The sequence below is a fragment of the Scyliorhinus torazame genome, chromosome 19, assembly GCF_047496885.1.
Source record: "Scyliorhinus torazame isolate Kashiwa2021f chromosome 19, sScyTor2.1, whole genome shotgun sequence".
Taxonomy (NCBI): domain Eukaryota; kingdom Metazoa; phylum Chordata; class Chondrichthyes; order Carcharhiniformes; family Scyliorhinidae; genus Scyliorhinus; species Scyliorhinus torazame.
This window is the reverse complement of record NC_092725.1, coordinates 108,142,288-108,165,631: the sequence shown is the minus strand read 5'-3', so window position 1 is coordinate 108,165,631 and position 23,344 is coordinate 108,142,288. Positions and strand designations below refer to the sequence as shown.

Genomic DNA, 23,344 nt, shown 5'->3' with positions numbered 1-23,344 from the left:
CTCAGTGATCCTATACTCTCCCATGAGTGGAAACATCCAACATTTACCAGCTGGCGGGAAAGGCCTTTGGTGCCCCGCCAGCTGGCGCGGAAATGACTTTGCCGTGCGGCGCATGCGCGCGAGCGTCAGCGGCCGCTCACTGCATCCCCGCGCATGCGCAGTGGAGTGGGTCTCTTCCGCGTCCACCATAGTGGAGACCATGGCGAAGGCGTAAGGAAAAGAGTGCCCCCGCGGCACAGGCCCGCCCGCGCATCGGTGGGCCCCAATCGCGGGCCAGGCCACCGTGGGGGCACCCCCCGGGGCCAGATCGCCCCACGCTCCCCCCCAGGACCCCGGAGCCCGCCCGCGCCGCCTTGTCCCACCGGTAAGAGAGGTGGTTTGATTCTCGCCGACGGGACAGGCATTCCAGCAGCGGGACTTCGGCCCATCACGGGCGGGAGAATCACCGGGGGGGGGGGGGGGGGGGGCGCCAACCGACGCGGCGCGATTCCCACCCCCGCCGAATATCCGGTGCCGGAGGATTCGGCAACCGGCGGGGGCGGGATTCACGGCAGCCCCCGTCGATTCTCCGACCCGGCAGTGGGTCGGAGAATCCCGCCCCATATGTTTCAATCATACTGCCTCTCTTTCTTCTGAACTCGAAGGAATCCAGGCCCACCTTCGATTCTCGACTCAAGTGCAACCTGAATTGTGATTGCTCCACAATGTATAGCCATGCCATTCCTGGGTCCGAAGCTCTGGTATTTCTTCCTTAAACCTCTCCACCTTTGCCTCGCTTTCCTCATCCAAAACGGTCCTTAAAATCTCTTTGACCAAATTTTTGGTCATCTTGTCCATATCTCATTATGTTGCTTGATGTCCTATTTTGTTTCATAATGTCCTTGTAAAGCATTTCAGGATGTTTTATGACATAAAGTCACTATCTAAATACAGGTTGTTTTACTCCATTAAAGGTGCTAAATAAATGCAAGTTGTAGTATTTTGAATGATCACTGAACCAATGTAGTTTTGTGCTTGAATTGATTTTGCCTGATTAAATTTTACAAACCTGAAAACTGATACCCGATTAAATGGATTTCATCAGTAACTCTTCCTGTGGTGAAACATGGAGCAGGTATCGTCCTCAAAATTTGTGAAAGACTTTTAGTCAATACAGGTGTAATGTAGTTCAAATGCCTCAAACAAATCTGGTATTCGAGATTGCAGCAACTCAATCGTAGAGTAGTAAAGCACTGAAGGAGACCATTCGGCTCATTGAGTCTGCACTGACTTTTCAAAGGGCAATTCAGTTAGTCCCACTACCTTGCTTTTGCCCCACAGCCCTGCTGCTTTTTCTCCTTCAAGTATTTATCCAACTCCCTTTTGAAGGCTACTATTGAATCTGCAAGCACTACTATATCAGGCAATGCATTCAAAATCCAAATCACTCGATTAAAATATGTTTTCCCTCATGTCAATTCTGCTTGTTTTGCTAGTCGCTTTAAATCTGTCTCTTCTGGCTTTTGACCCTTCAGCTAATAGAAATAGTTCTTTACATTAATTCAAACACACTTATCAAATCTCAAGGTTTAGCCTTCTCTGTTCTGAGGCAAATAACCCAGCTTCTATCCATGTAACTGTAACCTCTCATCCCTGGAACCATTCTAGCAAACCTCTTCTGTACCCTTTTCAAAGCCTTCACATCTTTCCTGAAGTATGATGCCCAGAATTAGACATCGTACCCCAGCTGGAGACAAACTCTTGCTTTTGTCCCTATAAAAGTGCTAGATCGGATATGTTTTTTTTAATATAAATATTTTATTGAAAATTTTTGGTCAACCAACACAGTACATTGTGTACCCTTTACACAATATTATAACAACACAAATAACAATGACCTATTTTATAAACAAAAAAATGAATAAATAATAAATAACAAAAATGAAAACTAACCCTAATTGGCAACTGCCTTATCACAAGTAACACTCTCCAAAAATATAATTTAACAGTCCAATATATAATTATCTGTCGCAACGACCGATACATATTATACAGTATATATTAACAGCCCTGAGAGTCCTTCTGGTTCTCTCTCCCCCCCCCCCCCCCCCCCCCCCGATCCTGGGCTGCTGCTGCTGCCTTCTTTTTTCCATTCCATCTATCTTTCTGCGAGGTATTCGACGAACGGTTGCCACCGCCTGGTGAACCCTTGAGCCGACCCCCTTACAACGAACTTAATCCGCTCTAGCTTTATAAACCCTGCCATGTCATTTATCCAGGTCTCCACCCCCGGGGTCTTGGCTTCTTTCCACATTAACAATATCCTGCGCCGGGCTACTAGGGACGCAAAGGCCAAAACATCGGCCTCTCTCGCCTCCTGCACTCCCGGCTCTTGTGCAACCCCAAATATAGCCAACCCCCAGCTTGGTTCGACCCGGACCCCCACTACTTTTGAAAGCACCTTTGTCACCCCCATCCAAAACCCCTGTAGTGCCGGGCATGACCAAAACATATGGGTATGATTCGCTGGGCTTCTCGAGCACCTCGCACACCAATCCTCCACCCCAAAAAATTTACTGAGCCGTGCTCCAGTCATATGCGCCCTGTGTAATACCTTAAACTGAATCAGGCTTAGCCTGGCACACGAGGACGACGAGTTTACCCTGCTTAGGGCATCTGCCCACAGCCCCTCCTCGATCTCCTCCCCCAGCTCTTCTTCCCATTTCCCTTTTAGTTCATCTACCATAGTCTCCCCTTCGTCCCTCATTTCCCTATATATATCTGACACCTTACCATCCCCCACCCATGTCTTTGAGATCACTCTGTCCTGCACCTCTTGTGTCGGGAGCTGCGGGAATTCCCTCACCTGTTGCCTCGCAAAAGCCCTCAGTTGCATATACCTGAATGCATTCCCTTGGGGCAACCCATATTTCTCGGTCAGCGCTCCCAGACTCGCGAACTTCCCATCCACAAACAGATCTTTCAGTTGCGTTATTCCTGCTCTTTGCCACATTCCATATCCCCCATCCATTCCCCCCGGGGCAAACCTATGGTTGTTTCTTATTGGGGACCCCCCCCAAGGCTCCAGTCTTTCCCCTATGCCGTCTCCACTGTCCCCAAATCTTCAGTGTAGCCACCACCACCGGGCTTGTGGTGTAGTTCCTCGGTGAGAACGGCAATGGGGCTGTCACCATAGCCTGTAGGCTAGTCCCCCTACAGGACGCCCTCTCTAATCTCTTCCACGCCGCTCCCTCCTCCTCCTCCCATCCACTTACTCACCATTGAAATATTAGCGGCCCAATAATACTCACTTAGGCTCGGTAGTGCCAGCCCCCCCCTATCCCTGCTACACTGTAAGAATCCCTTCCTCACTCTCGGGGTCTTCCCGGCCCACACAAAACCCATGATGCTCTTTTCAATCCTTTTTAAAAAAGCCTTCGTGATCACCACCGGGAGGCACTGAAACACAAAGAGGAATCTCGGGAGGACCACCATCTTAACTGCCTGCACCCTCCCTGCCAGTGACAGGGATACCATATCCCATCTCTTGAAATCCTCCTCCATTTGTTCCACCAATCGCGTTAAATTTAACCTATGCAATGTGTCCCAATTCTTGGCTATCTGGATCCCCAGGTAACGAAAGTCCCTTGTTACCTTCCTCAACGGTAGGTCCTCTATTTCTCTACTCTGCTCCCCTGGATGCACCACAAATAACTCACTTTTCCCCATGTTCAATTTATACCCTGAAAAATCCCCAAACTCCCCAAGTATCCGCATTATTTCTGGCATCCCCTCCGCCGGGTCTGCCACGTATAGTAGCAAATTGTCCGCATACAAAGATACCGGATGTTCTTCTCCTCCTCTAAGTACTCCCCTCCACTTCTTGGAACCCCTCAACGCTATTGCCAGGGGCTCAATCGCCAGTGCAAACAATAATGGGGACAGAGGGCATCCCTGCCTTGTCCCTCTATGGAGCCGAAAATATGCAGATCCCCGTCCATTCGTGACCACGCTCGCCATCGGGGCCCTATACAACAGCTGCACCCATCTAACATACCCCTCTCCAAAACCAAATCTCCTCAACACCTCCCACAAATAATCCCACTCCACTCTATCAAATGCTTTCTCGGCAGCCATCGCCACTACTATCTCCGTTTCCCCCTCTGGTGGGGCCATCATCATTACCCCTAACAGCCTCCGTATATTCGTGTTCAGCTGTCTCCCCTTCACAAGCCCAGTTTGGTCCTCGTGGACCACCCCCGGGACACATTCCTCTATTCTCATTGCCATTACCTTGGCCAGGATCTTGGCATCTACATTTAGGAGGGAAATAGGTATGCGGGTCCTTTTCCGTCTTTAAGAGAAGCGATATCGTTGCTTCAGACATAGTCGGGGGCAGTTGTCCCCTTTCCTTTGCCTCATTAAAGGTCCTCGTCAATACCGGGGCGAGCAAGTCCACATATTTTCTATAGAATTCGACTGGGAATCCATCCGGTCCCGGGGCCTTTCCCGCCTGCATGCTCCTAATTCCTTTCACCACTTCTTCTACCTCGATCTGTGCTCCCAGTCCCACCCTTTCCTGCTCTTCCACCTTGGGAAATTCCAGCCGATCCAAGAAGCCCATCATTCTCTCCCTCCCATCCGGGGGTTGAGCTTCATATAATTTTTTATAAAATGTCTTGAACACTCCATTCACTCTCTCCGCTCCCCGCTCCATCTCTCCTTCCTCATCCCTCACTCCCCCTATTTCCCTCGCTGCTCCCCTTTTCCTCAATTGGTGTGCCAGCAACCTGCTTGCCTTCTCCCCATATTCGTACTGTACACCCTGTGCCTTCCTCCATTGTGCCTCTGCAGTGCCCGTAGTCAGCAAGTCAAATTCTACATGTAGCCTTTGCCTTTCCCTGTACAGTCCCTCCTCCGGTGCTTCCGCATATTGTCTGTCCACCCTCAAAAGTTCTTGCAGCAACCGCTCCCGTTCCTTACTCTCCTGCTTCCCTTTATGTGCCCTTATTGATATCAGCTCCCCTCTAACCACCGCCTTCAACGCCTCCCAGACCACTCCCACCTGGACCTCCCCATTATCATTGAGTTCCAAGTACTTTTCAATGCACCCCCTCACCCTTAGACACCCCCCCTCATCTGCCATTAGTCCCATGTCCATTCTCCAGGGTGGGCGCCCTCCTGTTTCCTCCCCTATCTCCAAGTCTACCCAGTGTGGAGCGTGATCCGAAATGGCTATAGCCGTATACTCCGTTCCCCTCACCTTCGGGATCAACGCCCTTCTCAGCACAAAAAAGTCTATTCGCGAATAGACTTTATGGACATAGGAGAAAAACGAGAACTCCTTACTCCTAGGTCTGCTAAATCTCCACGGGTCTACACCTCCCATCTGCTCCATAAAATCTTTAAGTACCTTGGCTGCTGCCGGCCTCCTTCCAGTCCTGGACTTCGACCTATCCAGCCCTGGTTCCAACACCGTATTAAAATCTCCCCCCATTATCAGCTTTCCCATCTCTAGGTCCGGAATGCGTCCTAGCATCCGCCTCATAAAATTGGCATCATCCCAGTTCGGGGCATACACGTTTACCAAAACCACCGTCTCCCCCTGTAGCCACTCACCATCACGTATCTGCCCCCGTTATCCGCCACTATAGTCTTTGCCTCGAACATTACCCGCTTCCCCACTAATATAGCCACCCCCCTGTTTTTCGCATCTAGCCCCGAATGGAACACCTGCCCCACCCATCCTTTGCGTAGCCTAACCTGGTCTATCAGTTTCAGGTGCGTTTCCTGTAACATAACCACATCTGCCTTAAGTTTCTTAAGGTGTGCGAGTACCCGTGCCCTCTTTATCGGCCCGTTCAGCTCTCTCACGTTCCACGTGATCAGCCGGGTTGGGGGGCTTCCTACCCCCCCCCCCCCCTTGTTGATTAGCCATCCCCTTTTTCCAGCTCCTCACCCGGTTCCCACGCAGCTGTATCTCCCCCAGGCGGTGCCCCCCCCGCCCATCCCCTCCCATACCAGCTCCCCCCTCTCCCCAGCAGCAGCAACCCAGTAATTCCCCCCTCCCACCCCCCCCACCCCCGCTAGATCCCCCGCTAGCGTAATTACTCCCCCCATGTTGCTCCCAGAAGTCAGCAAACTCTGGCCGACCTCGGCTTCCCCCCGTGACCTCGGCTCGCACCGTGCGACGCCCCCTCCTTCCTGCTTCTCTATTCCCGCCATGATTATCATAGCGCAGGAACCAAGCCCACGCTTCTCCCTTGGCCCCGCCCCCAATGGCCAACGCCCCATCTCCTCCACCTCCCCTCCTCCTCCACCTCCCCTCCTCCCCCCATCACCACCTGTGGAAGAGAGAAAAGTTACCACATCGCAGGATTAGTACATAAAACTCCTCTTTCCCCCCTTTTTAGCCCCCCACATTCGCCCCACCACTTTGTTCAAACGTTCTTTTTAATAACCCGCTCATTCCAGTTTTTCTTCCACAATAAAAGGCCACGCTTCATCCGCCGTCTCAAAGTAGTGGTGCCTCCCTCGATATGTGACCCACAGTCTTGCCGGTTGCAGCATTCCAAATTTTATCTTCTTTTTATGAAGCACCGCCTTGGCCCGATTAAAGCTCGCCCTCCTTCTCGCCACCTCCGCACTCCAGCCTTGATAAACGCGGATCACCGCGTTCTCCCATTTACTGCTCCGAGTTTTCTTTGCCCATCTAAGGACCATTTCGCTATCCTTAAAATGGAGCAATCTCACCACTATGGCTCTGGGAATTTCTCCTGCTCTCAGTCCTCACGCCATCACTCGGTATGCTCCCTCCACCTCCAACGGACCCGCCAGGGCCTCCGCTCCCATTAACGAGTGCAGCATCGTGCTCACATATACCCCGACGTCCGCTCCCTCCGCACCTTCAGGAAGACCAAGAATCCTCAGGTTGTTCCTCCTTGCGTTGTTCTCCAGTGCCTCCAACCTTTCCACACATCGTTTCTGATGTGCCTCATGCGTCTCCGTCTTCACCACCAGGCCCTGTATGTCGTCCTCATTCTCGGCTGCCTTTGCCTTCACTACCCGAAGCTCCCGCTCCTGGGTCTTTTGTTCCTCCTTTAGCCCTTCGATCGCCTGTAGTATCGGGGCCAACAGCTCTTTCTTCATTTCCTTTTTGAGCTCTTCCACACAGCATTTCAAGAACTCTTGTTGTTCAGGGCCCCATGTTAAACTGCCACCTTCCGACGCCATCTTGGTTTTTGCTTGCCTTCCTTGCCGCTGTTCTAAAGGATCCACTGCAATCCGGCCACTTTCTCCTCCTTTTTTCATCCGTATCCAGGGGGGATTCCCTTCTGGTTTACCGCACAGTGTTTTTAGCCGTCAAAATTGCCGTTGGGGCTCCTATCAAGAGCCCAAAAGTCCGTTTCACCGGGAGCTGCCGAAACGTGCGATTCAGCTGGTCATCGCCGCACCCAGAAGTCCGGATATGTTTTATTAACTGTTTGTTAACCTGCCATATCACATTCAAACACTGTCGTTCCCCCCCCAACTAGTTTCATGTTATTGCACCCCCTTATCGTTTGGCTTGTATTGCGCCTCATCATTTTTGTGACAAAATAATTCATCTCGTGCTGAATTTAACCTATCATACCCATTGCACCAGTCTGTTTATCCTCTTGAAGTATATTACCATCTTCCCCATGCTTCAAATTTCAAAACTGTCCTGTAGTCCTCATGTCCAAACCATCCATGCAGATCAAAAACAGCAATGCTCCCAGCGCGGAACCCTGGGCAACATCAAAAAACAGTCTTTCATCACAGTAGTCTGTTCTCTATCCCTCAGCCAGTTTTGCAAATTTAATTTTATCAAATATCTGGAAATTCCGAACATACAATATCAACTGCACAGCCATCATCCACTCTCTATTATCTCATTTTAAAACTCAATCAGTTTAGTCAAATATGATTTGCCTTGGCTATCCTTTATTAGTCCATGCTTATCCAAGTGGCTGTTAATTTTCTCCTGCATTATTGTTCAAAAAGCTTCCCCGCCACTGGCATTAAATTGACTGGGCTGTAATTATCACTTTTTTTTGTCCAAGGGTACAACCCCCCTCCCCCAATCCCTCAATGTCCTCTGGTGTCACTCTTGTATATAAGAAGGATTGGAAGATTGTGATCAGCACCTCCTGAAATTTCAATCCTTATTTCCTTCCAATAAGCTAAGATGCAGCCCATCCAGACAGGGTATGGACACCTTTTCTCCTGCTATTTGTGATTTTTATCAATGACTTGGAGGAGGGGGCTGAAGGGTGGGGTCAGTAAATTTACTGATGACACCAAGATTGGTGGAGTAGTGGATGAGGTGGAGGGCTGTTGTAGGCTGCAAAGAGACATTGATAGGTTGCAGAGCTGGGCCGAAAAATGGCAGATGGAGTTTAACCCTGATAAGTGCGAGGTGATTCATTTTGGTTGAAAAATTTTGAATGCAGATTACAGGGTCAACGGCAGGGTTCTGAGGAATGTGGAGGAACAGAGAGATCTTGGGGTTCATGTCCACAGATCTCTGAAGGTTGCCACTCAAGTGGCTAGAGCCATGAAGAAGGCCTATAGTGTGTTAGCGTTTATTAACAGGGGGCTTGAGTTTAAGAGCCGCGGGGTTATGCTGCATCTATACATGACCCTGGTGAGACCACATTTGGAGTATTGTGTGCAGTTCTGGTCACCTCATTATAGGAAGGATGTGGAAGCATTGGAAAGGGTGCAAAGGAGATTTACCAGGATGCTGCCTGGTTTGCAGGATAGGTCTTATGAGGAAAGGTTGAGGGAGCTAGGGCTTTTCTCTTTGGAGCGGAGGAGGATGAGAGGCAACTTAATAGAGGTTTATAAGATAATGAGGGGGATAGATAGAGTGGACGTTCCGAGACTATTTCCTCGGGTGGATGTAGCTGTTACAAGGGGGCATAACTATAAAATTCAGGGTGGGAGATATAGGAGGGATGTCCGAGGTAGGTTCTTTACTGAGAGAGTGGTTAGGGTGTGGAATGGACTGCCTGCTGTGATAGTGGAGTCGGACACTTTAGGAACTTTCAAGCGGTTATTGGATAGGCACATGGAGCACACCAGAATGTCAGGGAGTGGGATAGCTTGATCTTGGTTTCGGACAATGCTCTGCACAACATCGAGGGCAGAAGGGCCTGTTCTGTACTGTATTGTTCTATGTTCTATGTTCCTGTTTGTTATCTCAGCTGGTGTCCTAACCTCCATGTTTGCCACAGGTTTTGCAAAGTCCTCTTCCTAGGTAAACACGGATGTAAGATACTATTGGAGACATCAGCTCTCAAAATCAGCTGAAGTACAAAATAAATCAATGCTAAACTTTTATTGAGGCAGCTGAAACATTTAGCAGCCGAAGTATATGTATCAAATATTTAGCTTTAAAGTATAAAATTCTTGCGTAAATACTTTTAACACCCCTCCCGCTCCCCTTTTGCATGCATGCAGGCTTAAATTAAAATCAGCATTTTCATTATTCTTGAAGTAAATCGGCATGTTACAAATTTGGGTCTACTTGTATATAGCTGTTTGGATTCAGTGGTGTTAGTTGTTCCCTTAAATGCATTCTGTGTCTTTCAGTCACACAGTTCAACATCCTCTTATAAAACACCATAAACCTGTTAGATATAACAATGTGTCCTGCTCCCCTTGTATTTGAAGAACGCTATTTTGCAGACATTTGGGATAAAGAAGTTAGGGCAAGGAACTAAACTAGACCGCTCTTTCAGAGGACCAACAGGGGCTAAATGGCAGCCTCCTGTGCTGTAAGATTTTGTGACTTGTGTCTTTTGCAAATGGTCTTATGTATTACATCAGACGTAATTGAATGTGGACCAAGAAAACAAGTACGGTTAGAAAATCATTTGTAACTCCTGTAACCGTCACTGTTTACCTATTTAGGGAAGAGAATTTTGCCAAATCGTTTGTAGAGTCATTATTCAGCTTTATTTTGCATCAAATGTACAGAGCAATGAACAAAAAAGGAGAAACGATGGTTATATACACAACTTAATTGATTTCGATTAGCATAACTTACATTTGCAGAATAATGAACACACTGCAGTTAACCCACATCAGTGGGTTAAGATGATTTCAAACTACTTTGCTGCTCCTTGAAAAAAATCAAGCTGTTTGCGTGTCTTTTTAGTCTTCATAAATTCACAACCTGAGGGAAACACCAATGCCAGGCAAGCCCTGCTGTCTCTCAGAGGAGAAGCTTCCCAACATGAGGAATATAAGGCAATTGCTGAGACAGGATAATTAAACTGCTTATTGATGACAATCTTCGGGAAAAAATATAAAAGTCTAACTTGTTAGTAATTAACCACTTTTCACCTATGCTTATTTTATTTAAAATTTACTTGTGAATGTACTTTGCTTTAAAAGCATGTCTCCTGAAATATACTTCCTTTCCAAAGCCCTTTCTGAGAAAGTATTCTCCCAAAACCCCAAAGCATAATCATTGACTGTCAAATACTATTTAGGCAGGGTTAGAGTAAAGCAACAAGTGAAAATCAATCATGATTTACCTTAGTAAATTGCAGATTTTAGAAAAATCTAGCATTCACTGAGCCGCTGACCTTCCTAGTGTTGATGTTCCTCTTGTTTCTGCCAATGCAAGGTTTGTATGGACTAAACCTAAAAGAAAATTTCCGTGTGGAAACTGTTCAATTGAAAACTTGTATGTTTAAGAAAACAGATTTGAGTTTTTGCCTCCAGTCTCAAGATTGCTACGACAGTAAATTGTGATAATACGCTCTGTTGTGTGCTGTACAAGTGCAGCAATAAATGCTTACGGTTAACAGTCTAGTACCTGAAATTGAGGCACTTATCCAACCAAAGGATGTTTGTTTTGTTTTCCTCCCGTGTGGTTCCTATGTTCATGTTTTCTCAAAGTACTGGTCAGACACTGCTGCACATCCCATGTAGGTCAATAATTGTAATTTTCCAGATGACACAGTAGGCTTCCAACCACCTCCCCATTCCCCGCCCTTTCGCCTCCAACCTCAGACCAACCAGTGTACAGGCACAGTAGATCCCAGTGTAAGTTTATTTCTTAGTCATCCCTTTCCAGTCTGCAAAGCCTTGGCTTTCTGTTCAGTCAGAATCTTTGGCTGCACAGCTAGTGGACTCCATATCGTTCTTCCCTTTGCCAGCCAATGAACATGGACAACTTCCTGGACGCCTCAGTGTTTTCTGGGGGATAATGGAAAACAAAACAAGCATTTGTCTTTAATAATGTAATGTCTGTTTGCCATTATGATGTGGAGATGCCGGCGTTGGACTGGGGTGAGCACAGTAAGGAGTCTTACAACACCAGGTTAAAGTCCAACAAGTTTGTTTCAAACACTAGCTTTCGGAGCATTGCTCCTGATTCACCTGAGGAAGGAGCCGTGCTCCAAAAGCTAGTGTTTGAAACAAACCTGTTGGACTTTAACCTGGTGTTGTAAGACTCCTTACTGTGCCATTATGATGAAGTGGGAGCAGCAACATCCCCACCCCCCACCCCCCGTAATCCATTTGAGCAGCAAATAACTGCTTGAAAGAAGCTTATATTACCATCTTAATCCTTGGCTCAGTTACATTCCATAGACTGAAATTATAGATGCACAAATTTTGTCTTTCAGTCATTTAACATCAAACATTAACTACCATTTAGCCTCCTGCTTTCAGTGAGGTGTTTAAAGATTTTGCCATCATGCATCATCCGATATCTTCCTTCACTTTTGTACTGAAATTATACAAGGTCAAACTGAACATCAAGGATGATTGACTCGGAATCTTGACAATATCCTAAAGAAGTAAAATTAATGTAACCAAAATTGTTTGAGCCTTCTCTGTTTGTAGGTAGGGGAATGCGAATTACAGTTAAATTGTTTATTTGGAAAGAGATCTGAATTATTTAGGTAGTACCAGCGTGATTTTTATTTTATTCCACTTGATTCGTTTTGGAACCTCGCCTTAACAGAACACAGTTTTGAAACTGCTTCCTTGCGGTTATCATGCTTTATTCAACAGAAGTGTGTTGCCTTTCTCATCAGTGCTCTTTATAAGTGACCTTGAGAGGCCAAATTAATTTTAGAAGTGCAGTGATTTATTTATATATTCTTAGTTTTTGCAACTTCTCTGGCAACACAAATGTGCTGAAATCCATGCTGCTTTGCTTTTGAAGCCCTTGACATTGCAATGCTTACTGTTTAGGAGGAATGAAATCAGACTTCACACCACTGCAGTCTTTTTCTCAAACTATGACTTCCTTTTCGGCATCATCGAAGTAAGGAGAGGTTCTCCCCCCCCCCCCCCTCCTCCCGAATTGACCGATTCATAGCTTTTCTGCACAGCTTGCTTGCCAGGATGCATTAGTCAGTTCCCCATTCCACCACAGGCTCCTCGCTGCATGTGAAACCTAGATTGTGCTGTCTTAGCAAATCGCGCTAGAAATAGAACCTCTAATGTATTGAGCCAGTGATGTCATGGAGGCCTCTGGAATGTCTGCACCCTCACCTGTAACTGAAGCACACTTTCCTCCTAGATTCCTGTTAGCCTTGCCTCCATGATAGATTTCATGCTGTAAAAAGGAAGAAATGAGATGATTCTATGTTGCTGGTGTATAAAGTCAGACTGTTTAAAATTAGACGGAGAAGTGGAAAACAAAGTGAGCTGTGAAAGAGCTGTAGATGAATGGTAGTGATACCAGTACTTATGTAGGAGATCTAGTAGCACTACAGATTTATGCATTATGACAGTGATACTGGCAACTGTTTTGATGCCTTACAGTGCATATCTGAATTATTTTAAATCTTAGCAATTTAATCTTTGTGCAAATACTCCAGATGTAAGCCCTGCTATTACTTTATTAATAAGTGTATATATGCGTCTTCTTCTAAGACAATGACATTTAATTTTTTTAAACTAAATACTCCATTCTTTTTCTTTCAGTGTGAAAAACTCAAACTACTGTATCCCCCCATATTCTGGCTATAACAGCTACGATTATCTAGAACCAGGAAGGCACAGTGAACAGAGCGGCCTCTGTGGCCTGAGTAATTTGGGTAACACGTGTTTCATGAATTCAGCAGTTCAGGTAGGTTGTTACTGAGGGAACTCCAATCATTTAATGTTATAAATATTTAATATTGATATTAAGGGCTTTTGTTCCCTTCATCTAAACTTCATTAATTTTTGTGCAGGTAAAATTAATGCGTGTAAAACTACTGCAGAAAATATTCATATCTGGAACATTTTCATTTAAGTACTTGGGAATGTGTGGATTTTACACTCTTAGTACTGCGATCTTGAAAATGTGGTCAGTTGCGCCGATTAAATTACAGTTCATGTTTCAAAGTAGAAATCTTGTATATGTATAATGGAAAGCATAAAGTCTTGCATGAGCCAACGCAATCCGGTAGAACTTTATTTTTGTTTAATCTTTCCATTGAAAATGTTCTTTGAGGTATTTTTATAGTGATAATCTAATGCAGCTTTATTAATGCAGTTGGAAAATGGGTTTAATCCCCAAAATAAGAATTTGTAATAAAAATGATCAGTCCTCCACCTGAGAATAATCTGATTTAAAGTAATTGAAAATCACTTGAAATCACCAGACTGAACCATTTTCTACTTTAATTGGTGTATGTAAGTCGGTTTCTGAGAAAATTACTTATTTGAAGACTTCCGGTTGCGGCTATGCGGAGCTAAGTCGCACGTTCGGCAGCTCCCGCTAAAAACGGACTTTTGGGCTCTTTTCAGGGCCCGTAACGGCGCTTGTTTGACGTTTCCCGGTGTGGGAAGGGGATAGCAACATTCCCCCGATAGTGTATGGATTGGACCACGATTTAAAAAGTGGCATTGAAGCAAAGAAAGGTGCGAGGGAGGAGGACCAAATGGCGACGGGCGGAGACCAGGCAGCGTGGAGGCAGTGGGTGCAAGAGCAGCAGGAGCTTCTCCAGCGCTGTTTTAAGGAACTGAAAGCAGAGCTGCTGGAGCCAATGAAGGCTTCAATCGATAAGCTGCTGGAGACCCAGACGGCCCAAGGGGCGGCGATCCGGGAGGTCCGGCAGAAGGTCTCGGAGAATGAGGACAAGATCCTGAGCCTGGCGATGAAGGTGGAGATGCACGAGGCGCTCCACAAGAAATGGCAGGCGAAGTTCGAGGAGATGGAGAACCAGTCGAGGTAGAAAAACCTGCGGATCCTGGGTCTGCCAGAGGGGCTGGAGGGATCGGACGTGGGGGCCTACGTGGTCACCATGCTGAATTCGCTGATGGGAACGGGGGCCTTTCAGGGGCCCTTGGAGCTGGAGGGGGCCCACCGAGTGCTGGCGAGGAGGCCCAAGCCCAGCGAGCCGCCGCGGGCGGTGCTGATGCGTTTCCACCGGTTTGCTGATCGAGAGTGTGTGTTAAGGTGGGCCAAGAAGGAGCGGAGCAGCAGGTGGGAGAACGCGGAGGTTCGGATGTACCAGGATTGGAGCGCGGAGGTGGCGAAGAAGAGGGCCGGTTACAACCGGACGAAGGCAGTGCTGCACAGGAAGGGGGTGAAGTTTGGTATGCTGCAGCCGGCGCGTCTGTGGGTCACCTATAAGGATCAACACCATTATTTCGAGTCCCCAGAGAAGGCGTGAGCCTTTATTCAAGCCGAAAAACTGGACTCAGACTAAGGGTCGGGGATGAGGGGTCGCGGTGGAGGGATGGTTGGGGATTGTTGGGTTGTGTTTCGAGAGGGGGTTCTTTGTTTTTTGGGGGTTGATTGGGCATTGTTTTAATTAGGTCCGCCGGGCGGGCTCATGGGGGGGTTTAGGTAAACTGCTTGGGGGTTGATGGTCGGTAGGGGAGATGGGGCCCCGCGGGGGAGGGGGGGGGCGGAGAGGCCTGAGTTGGGGGTAGTGGGACCGGGCCTGGAAAGGGTGCTGCGCCAGGGGAGGGCAAGTGGAAAGTGCGGGCTTTTTTTTCCCCCCCGCGTTTAGGGCTGAAGAGGCGGGGCCGGAGCTGGGAAGCGCAGGCTTTTTCTCCCGTGCTGGGAGTGGATGGGACAAGATCCCGCTGGTGGACGGGAAGGGGGGGGGTTCCACACTGGGGGGGGTTCGATGGAGCGGCGGGAGTGGCCGGGGTCAGCAGGAGTCAGCTGACTTACGGGAGTGCAATGGGGGGAGCAATGCAGCTAGGGGGGGACCTAGCCGGGGGGGGGGGGGGGGGGGGGGGTGACCGGGTTGCTGCTGGAATGGCCATTGGGGAGCTGGAGTTGGTAGAGGAGGTCGGGGCGGGGGTCTGCCGCTGTGGGGAACGGGCCGTGCGGGGGGCGCGGGCACGTGGCTGGCCTAGGAAGGGCTATGGCTCGTCGGCGGGGGGGAGGGGTGAGAGGGGTGAGTAGGCCCCTGATACGGCTGATAACCTGGAATGTAAGGGGACTGAATGGGCCGGTCAAGCGGGCCCGGCAGTTCGCGCACCTGAAGGGGCTGAAGGCGGATGTGGCCATGCTTCAGGAGACGCACCTGAGGGTGGCGGATCAGGTAAGTTTGAGAAAGGGGTGGGGAGGGCAGGTGTTTCATTCGGGTTTGGATGCAATAAATCGGGGGGGTGGCGATCTTGGTGGGGAAGAGAGTGTCGTTCGAGGCGTCGAGCATTGTGGCAGACAATGGCGGTAGTTATGTGATGGTAAGTGGCAAGCTGCAGGGGGAGCAGGTGGTGTTGGTCAATGTATATGCCCCGAATTGGCACGATGCGGGGTTCATGTGGCGAATGCTGGGCCTGATTCTGGACCTGGAGACAGGGGGCCTGATAATGGGGGGGGATTTCAACACGGTGCTGGATCTGGCATTGGATCGCTCTAGGTCTAGGACGGGCAGGAGGCCGGTGGCGGCCAAGGTGCTGAGGGGTGTTCATGGACAAGATGGGAGGGGTGGATCCATGGAGGTTTGCGAGGCCGGGGCCAGGGAATTTTCATTCTTCTCCCATGTCCACAAGACCTACTCCCGGATTGACTCTTTTGTCATGAGCAGGGCGCTGAGTCCGAGGGTGGAGGATACGGAGTACTCGGCGATAGCCATTTCTGATCATGCTCCGCACTGGGTGGACCTCAAGTTGGGGGAGGAGAGGGACCAGCGCCCGCTGTGGCGCCTAGAGGTGGGGTTGCTGGCGGACGAGGAGGTGAGCGGGCGGGTCCGGAAGTGTATAGAGAGGTACCTGGAGTCTAATGACAATGGGGAGGTGCAAGTAGGGGTGGTCTGGGAGGCGCTGAAGGTGGTGGTCAGAGGAGAGCTGATCTCCATTCGGGCACACAAGGAGAGAGAGGGAGAGGTTGGTGAGGGTGGATAGGAGGTACGCGGATGCCCCGGAGGAGGGATTGCTTAGAGAGCGGCGTAGCCTCCAGGCTGAGTTCGATTTGTTGACCACCAGGAAGGCGGAGGCGCAGTGTAGGAAGGCGCAGGGGGCGGTATATGAATACGGAGAAAAGGTGAGCCGTATGCTGGCGCACCAGCTTCGGAAGCGAGAGGCAGCTAGGGAGATCGGGGGAGTTAGGGATGGAGGAGGGAACACGGTGCGAAGTTCGGTGGGTATCAATGGGGTCTTCAGGGACCTCTACGAGGAACTGTACCGGTCTGAGCGCCCACTGGAAGAGGGAGGGATGGGTCGCTTCCTGGACCGGCTGAGGTTTCCGAGGGTGGAGGAGGGGCAGGTGGCGGGGTTGGGGGCGCCGGTTGGGTTGGAGGAGTTAGTCAAAGGGTTAGGGAACATGCAGGCGGGGGAAGGCACCGGGGCCGGATGGGTTCCCGGTTGAATTTTATAATAAGTATGCGGGCCTGCGTGGCCCGCTGTTGGTAAGGACCTTTAACGAGGCAAGGGAAAAGGGGGCTCTGCCCCCGATGATGTCTAGAGCGCTGATTTCCCTGATCCTGAAGCGGGACAATGATCCCCTACAGTGTGAGTCATACAGGCCGATCTCACTCTTAAATATAGACGCAAAGTTGCTGGCAAAGATTTTGGCCATGAGGATAGAGGACTTTGTGCCGCAGGTCATACACGAGGATCAGACGGGGTTCGTGAAAGGGAGACAGTTGAATACCACAACTTTTGACTGTTATAATGATGCCGGCGATGGAAGGGGAGGCGGAGATGGTGGCGGCGATGGATGCGGAGAAGGTCTTTGATAGGGTGGAGTGGAGGTACCTGTGGGAGGTGTTGGAAAGGTTTGGGTTCGGGGAGGGGTTCGTCAGATGGGTGAGGCTGCTGTATGAGGCCCCGGTGGCGAATGTGGCCACGAACAGAAGGAGGTCAGAGTATTTCCGGCTGCACCGGGGGACGAGGCAGGGTGTCCCCTGTCTCCCCTGCTCTTTGCACTGGCGATTGAACCCCTGGCCATGGCGTTGAGTGAGTCGAGGAACTGGAGGGGGCTGGTGCGGGGTGGGGAGGAGCATCGGGCGTCGCTCTATGCGGATGATTTGCTGCTATATGTGGCGGACCCGGTGGGGGATTCTTCTTCAATGGAAGGATGCGAGACCCCCAAGGAATCCTGGATCAGCGATATGGCGGGGTTTATTAAGTTGGAGAGGGTGAAATTCGCCTTAAGGGGGGGGACGGTTCAAGGGTTCTTCAGGCAGTGTCAACCGTTCCTGGACGTTAGAAGATGGTCAGTAGCGGCAGCAACCCGGGGCGGGGGGGGGGGTCGTTTTTCTTGAGTGGGCGTGTATTTTTGTCTTTGTGTTGATGAAGGTAGTTAATTTATTATTTATGTATATGGGGGGGGGGTTGTTCTTTTCTTTCTGTATTTTGTTGTTGATAGTTTCTGAAAATTTGAATAAAAATTATTTAAAAAAAAAAAGAAAATTACTTATTTTGCTACATAGAAGAGAATATGCCTTGGTGTCCAAGAAATTGAGAATATACCCCAATTGGCTGTGGATCCTCTGACGTTTGATAGATTCGGGATTAAGATTGGTTATAATTTTGTGCACTAAGGGATATTGAGTAGGGCAGGAATAAGAAGTGGATGTAGAAAATCATCCATGGTCTTATTGAATGGCAGAACTGGCTCGAGGGTGTTGTATGGTCTCCTCCTTATCATGGTTATGTTCATCTGACAACTTGTGAAAAGAGGTCAAAACCATGGAAATTCAGCAATAGACCAGCTTTATTTTGCTTACCTTTTCATGTAATCTTTCTCAATCGGATATAAACACGTACATTTTTGGAATGTTCCGGAGAAGGGCATTTGGTCAATTTGCTGTATCTTAGCACTTTGTCTTCAGCATATTTATTGATGTGAGATGTAAATTTATAGGTTCCTTGTCATCTTACTTTCCACTGCACCTACTAGGGCGGCACGGTAGCACAGTAGTTAGCACTGTTGCTTCACAGCACCAGGGTCCCAGGTTCGATTCCCGGCTTGGGTCACTATCTGTGCAGTGTGTACCTTCTCCCTGTTTCTGTGTGTGGTTTCCTCTGGGTGCTCCGGTTTCCTCCCAAAAGTCCCGAAAGATGTGCTGTTAGGTGAATTGGACATTCTGAATTCTCCCTCAGTGTACCCGAACAGGTGCTGAAATGTGGCCACTAGGGGATTTTCACAGTAACTTAATTGCAGTGTTAATGTAAGCCTACTTGTGACAATAAAGATTGTTATTATTATTAGGTAATCTTTAGTCAATTTTTAAAATTTGTTCACCAGATACGGACATCACGGGCGAGACTAATATTTATTGTGAATCCATTATTGCCCTCTAGAAGGTGGTGGTGCATTGCCTTTTTGTTTTTTTTTAAAGATATATTTTATTCAAGATTTTTTGGCCAAACATAACAGTACATAGTGTTTCCTTTATACATCAATAATACAATATAAATAACAATGGCCAGATTTAAACAAATAAATAAATAATATTTGAACAAAATCAAAAACAAAACTAAATGGCAACTGCCTTGTCCACGATAAATACTCTCCAAAAATACAATCCGACAATCCAATATACAATTACATATACCAAATACCTATGCATATACAATAACATCCCTGAGAGTCCTTATGATTCTCCCCCCCCCCCCCGGGTTGCTGCTGCTGTCTTCTTCTTTTCCATTCCCTCTATCTTTCTGTGAGGTATTCGACGAACGGTTGCCACCGCCTGGTGAACCCTTGAGCCGACCCCCTTAGAACGAACTTAATCCGTTCCAACTTTATAAACCCTGCCATGTCATTTATCCAGGTCTCCACACCCGGGGGCTTGGCTTCCTTCCACATTAACAATATCCTGCGCCGGGCTACTAGGGACGCAAAGGCCAAAACATCAGCCTCTTTCGCCTCCTGCACTCCCGGCTCTTGTGCAACCCCAAATATAGCCAGCCCCCAGCTTGGTTCGACCTGGACCCCCACCACCTTCGAAAGCACCTTTGCCACCCCCACCCAAAACCCCTGTAGTGCCGGGCATGACCAGAACATGTGGGTGTGATTCGCTGGGCTTCTCGAGCATCTCGCTCACCTATCCTCTACTCCAAAAAATTTACTGAGCCGTGCTCCAGTCATATGCGCCCTGTGTAACACCTTAAATTGTATCAGGCTTAGCCTGGCACACGAGGACGATGAGTTTACCCTACTTAGGGCATCAGCCCACAGCCCCTCCTCAATCTCCTCCCCCAGCTCTTCTTCCCATTTCCCTTTCAGCTCATCTACCATGATCTCCCCCTCGTCCCTCATTTCCCTATATATGTCTGACACCTTACCGTCCCCCACCCATGTCTCTGACATCACTCTATCCTGCATCGGGAGCTGCGGGAATTCCCTCACCTGTTTCCTCGCAAAAGCCCTCAGTTGCATATACCGAAATGCATTCCCTTGGGGCAACCCATATTTTTCCGTCAGCGCTCCCAGACTCGCAAACGTCCCATCTACGAACAGATCTCTCAATTGTGTTACCCCTACTCTTTGCCATGCTCCAAATCCCCCATCTATTCTCCCCGGAACAAACCTATGGTTATTTCTTATCGGGGACCGCACCGAGGCTCCCGTCTTTCCCCTATGCCGTCTCCACTGCCCCCAAATTTTCAGTGTAGCCACCACCACCGGGCTTGTGGTGTATTTCTTCAGTGAGAACGGCAACGGCGCCGTCACCATAGCTTGTAGGCTAGTCCCCCTGCAGGACGCCCTCTCCAATCTCTTCCACGCCGCTCCCTCCTCTTCTCCCATCCACTTGCACACCATTGAGATATTGGCGGCCCAGTAGTACTCACTTAGGCTCGGTAGTGCCAGACCCCCCCTATCCCTACTACGCTGCAAAAATCCCCTCCTCACTCTCGGGGTCTTCCCGGCCAACACAAAACTCATAATACTCTTCTCAATTCTTTTAAAATAAGCCTTCGTGACCACCACTGGGAGGCACTGAAACACAAAAAGGAATCTCGGGAGGACCACCATTTTAACCGCCTGCACCCTCCCTGCCAGTGACAGGGACACCATGTCCCATCTCTTAAAGTCCTCCTCCATCTGCTCCACCAACCGCGTTAAATTTAGCCTATGCAATGTACCCCAATTCTTGGCTCTCTGGATCCCCAAGTACCGAAAGTCCCTTGTTACCTTCCTCAACGGTAAGTCCTCTATTTCTCTGCTCTGCTCCCCTGGATGCACCACAAACAACTCACTTTTCCCCATGTTCAATTTATACCCTGAAAAAACTCCAAACTCCCCAAGTATCCGCATTATCTCTGGCATCCCCTCCGCCGGGTCCGCCACATATAACAACAAATCGTCCGCATACAGAGATACCCGGTGTTCTTCTCCTCCCCTGAGTACTCCCCTCCACTTCCTGGAACCCCTCAATGCTATTGCCAGGGGCTCAATCGCCAGTGCAAACAACAATGGGGACAGAGGACATCCCTGCCTCGTCCCTCTATGGAGCCGAAAATATTCAGACCCCCGTCCATTCGTGACTACGCTCGCCATCGGGGCCCTATACAGCAGCTGTACCCATCTAATATACCCATCTCCAAAGCCGAATCTCCTCAGCACCTCCCACAAATAATCCCACTCCACTCTATCAAATGCTTTCTCGGCATCCATCGCCACCACTATCTCCGCTTCCCCCTCTGGTGGGGGCATCATCATTACCCCTAGCAGCCTCCGTATATTCGTATTCAGCTGTCTCCCCTTCACAAACCCAGTTTGGTCCTCATGGACCACCCCCGGGACACAATCCTCTATCCTCATTGCCATTACTTTGGCCAGAATCTTGGCGTCCACGTTCAGGAGGGAAATAGGCCTATAGGACCCGCATTGCAGCAGGTCTTTTTCCTTCTTTAGGAGGAGCGATATCGTTGCCTCTGACATAGTCGGGGGCAGCTGCCCCCTTTCCCTCACCTCATTAAAGGTTCTCATCAGTAGCGGGGCCAGCAAGTCCACATATTTCCTATAAAATTCAACTGGGAATCCGTCTGGTCCCGGGGCCTTCCCCGCCTGCATGCTCCTAATTCCTTTCACTACTTCCTCCGTTTCAATCTGTGCTCCCAGTCCCACCCTCTCCTGCTCCTCCACCTTAGGAAATTCCAGCTGGTCCAGAAAACACATAATTCTCTCCTTCCCATCCGGGGGCTGAGCTTCATATAATCTTTCATAGAATGCCTTGAACACTCCATTCACTCTCTCCGCTCCCCGCTCCATCTCTCCCTCCTCATCTCTCCCCCTATCTCCCTCGCTGCTCCCCTTTTCCTCAGTTGGTGGGCCAGCAACCTGCTCGCCTTCTCCCCATATTCGTACTGTACACCCTGTGCCTTCCTCCACTGTGCCTCTGCATTGCCCGTAGTCAGCAAATCAAATTCTACATGTAGCCTTTGCCTTTCCCTGTATAGTCCCTCCTCCGGTGCCTCCACATATTGCCTGTCCACCTCAGAAGTTCTTCCAGCAACCGCTCCCGTTCCCTACCCTCCTGCTTTCCTTTATGTGCCCTGATTGATATCAGCTCCCCTCTAACCACTGCCTTCAGCGCCTCCCAGACCACTCCCATCTGGACCTCCCCATTATCATTGAGTTCCAAGTACCTTTCAATACACCCCCTCACCCTTAAGCACACCCCCTCGTCCGCCAATAGTCCCATGTCCATTCTCCAGGGTGGGCGCTGTTCTTTTTCCTCCCCTATCTCCAAGTCCACCCAATGTGGAGCGTGATCCGAAATAGCTATAGCCGTATACTCCGTCCCCATCACCTTCGGGATCAGCGCCCTTCCCAAAACAAAAAAGTCTATCCGTGAATAAACTTTGTGGACATAGGAGAAAAACGAAAACTCCTTACACCTAGGTCTACTAAATCTCCAGGGGTCTACTCCTCCCATCTGCTCCATAAAGTCCTTAAGCACCCTAGCTGCTGCCAGCCTCCTTCCGGTCCTAGACCTCGATCTGTCCAGCCCTGGTTCCAGCACCGTGTTAAAATCTCCACCCATTACCAGCTTCCCCGCCTCTAGGTCCGGGATACGTCCTAGCATGCGCCTCATAAAGTTGGCATCATCCCAGTTTGCGGCATATACGTTCACTAAGACCACCGCCTCCCCCTGTAATTTGCCACTCACCATCACGTATCTGCCCCCACTATCCGCCACTATGGTCTTTGCCTCAAACATTACCCGCTTCCCCACTAGTATAGCCACCCCCCTGTTTTTCGCATCTAGCCCCGAATGAAACACCTGCCCCACCCATCCTTTGCGTAGTCTGACCTGGTCTATCAGTTTCAAATGCGTCTCCTGTAGCATAACCACATCTGCCTTAAGTTTCTTTCGGTGTGCGAGTACCCGTGCCCTCTTTATCGGCCCGTTCAGCCCTCTCACATTCCACGTGATCAGCCGGGTTAGAGGGCTCTTTACCCCCCCCCCCCCCCTTGTCGACTAGCCATCCCCTTTTTTTAACCCGCTCCTCACCCGGTTCCCACATAGCTGTGTCCCCCCCAGGTGGCGCCCCGCCCACCCCACCCCATACCAGCTCCCCCTTCTCCCAGCAGCAGCAACCCAGTTAACCCCCCCCCTACCCCCGCTAGATCCCCCACTAGCGTAATTGCACCCCCCATGTTGCTCCCGGAAGTCAGCAAACTCTGGCCGACCTCGGCTTCCCCCGTGACCTCGGCTCGCACTGTGCGACACCCCCTCCTTCCTGCTTCCCTGTTCCCGCCATAATTATCATAGCGCGGGAACAAAGCCCGCGCTTCCCTTTTGGCCCCGCCCCAATGGCTGACGCCCCCAGCTCCTCCACCTCCCTCCCTCCCTCCCCCACAACAAGGGGAAGAGAGAAAAGTTACCGGGTCGCAGGATTAACAACTTAAAAATCATCTCTCCTCTTCCCCCCTTTTTCCCCCCTCTTCGCCCCCCATATTCGC

The 23,344-nt window shown here is 49.5% G+C and overlaps 1 protein-coding gene across 11 annotated transcripts in view; it reads left to right on the top strand.

Moving 5' to 3' along the window:
• LOC140396417 (ubiquitin carboxyl-terminal hydrolase 15-like) overlaps positions 1–23,344 on the top strand; it is a 231,410-nt gene that overhangs the window by 117,541 nt on the left and 90,525 nt on the right. For all 11 annotated transcript variants that reach the window (XM_072485038.1, XM_072485025.1, XM_072485026.1 and 8 more), the window contains one exon: positions 12,958–13,102. In XM_072485038.1, coding sequence (XP_072341139.1) covers positions 12,958–13,102 — 145 coding nt within the window. The remainder of the gene's footprint in view (positions 1–12,957; positions 13,103–23,344) is intronic.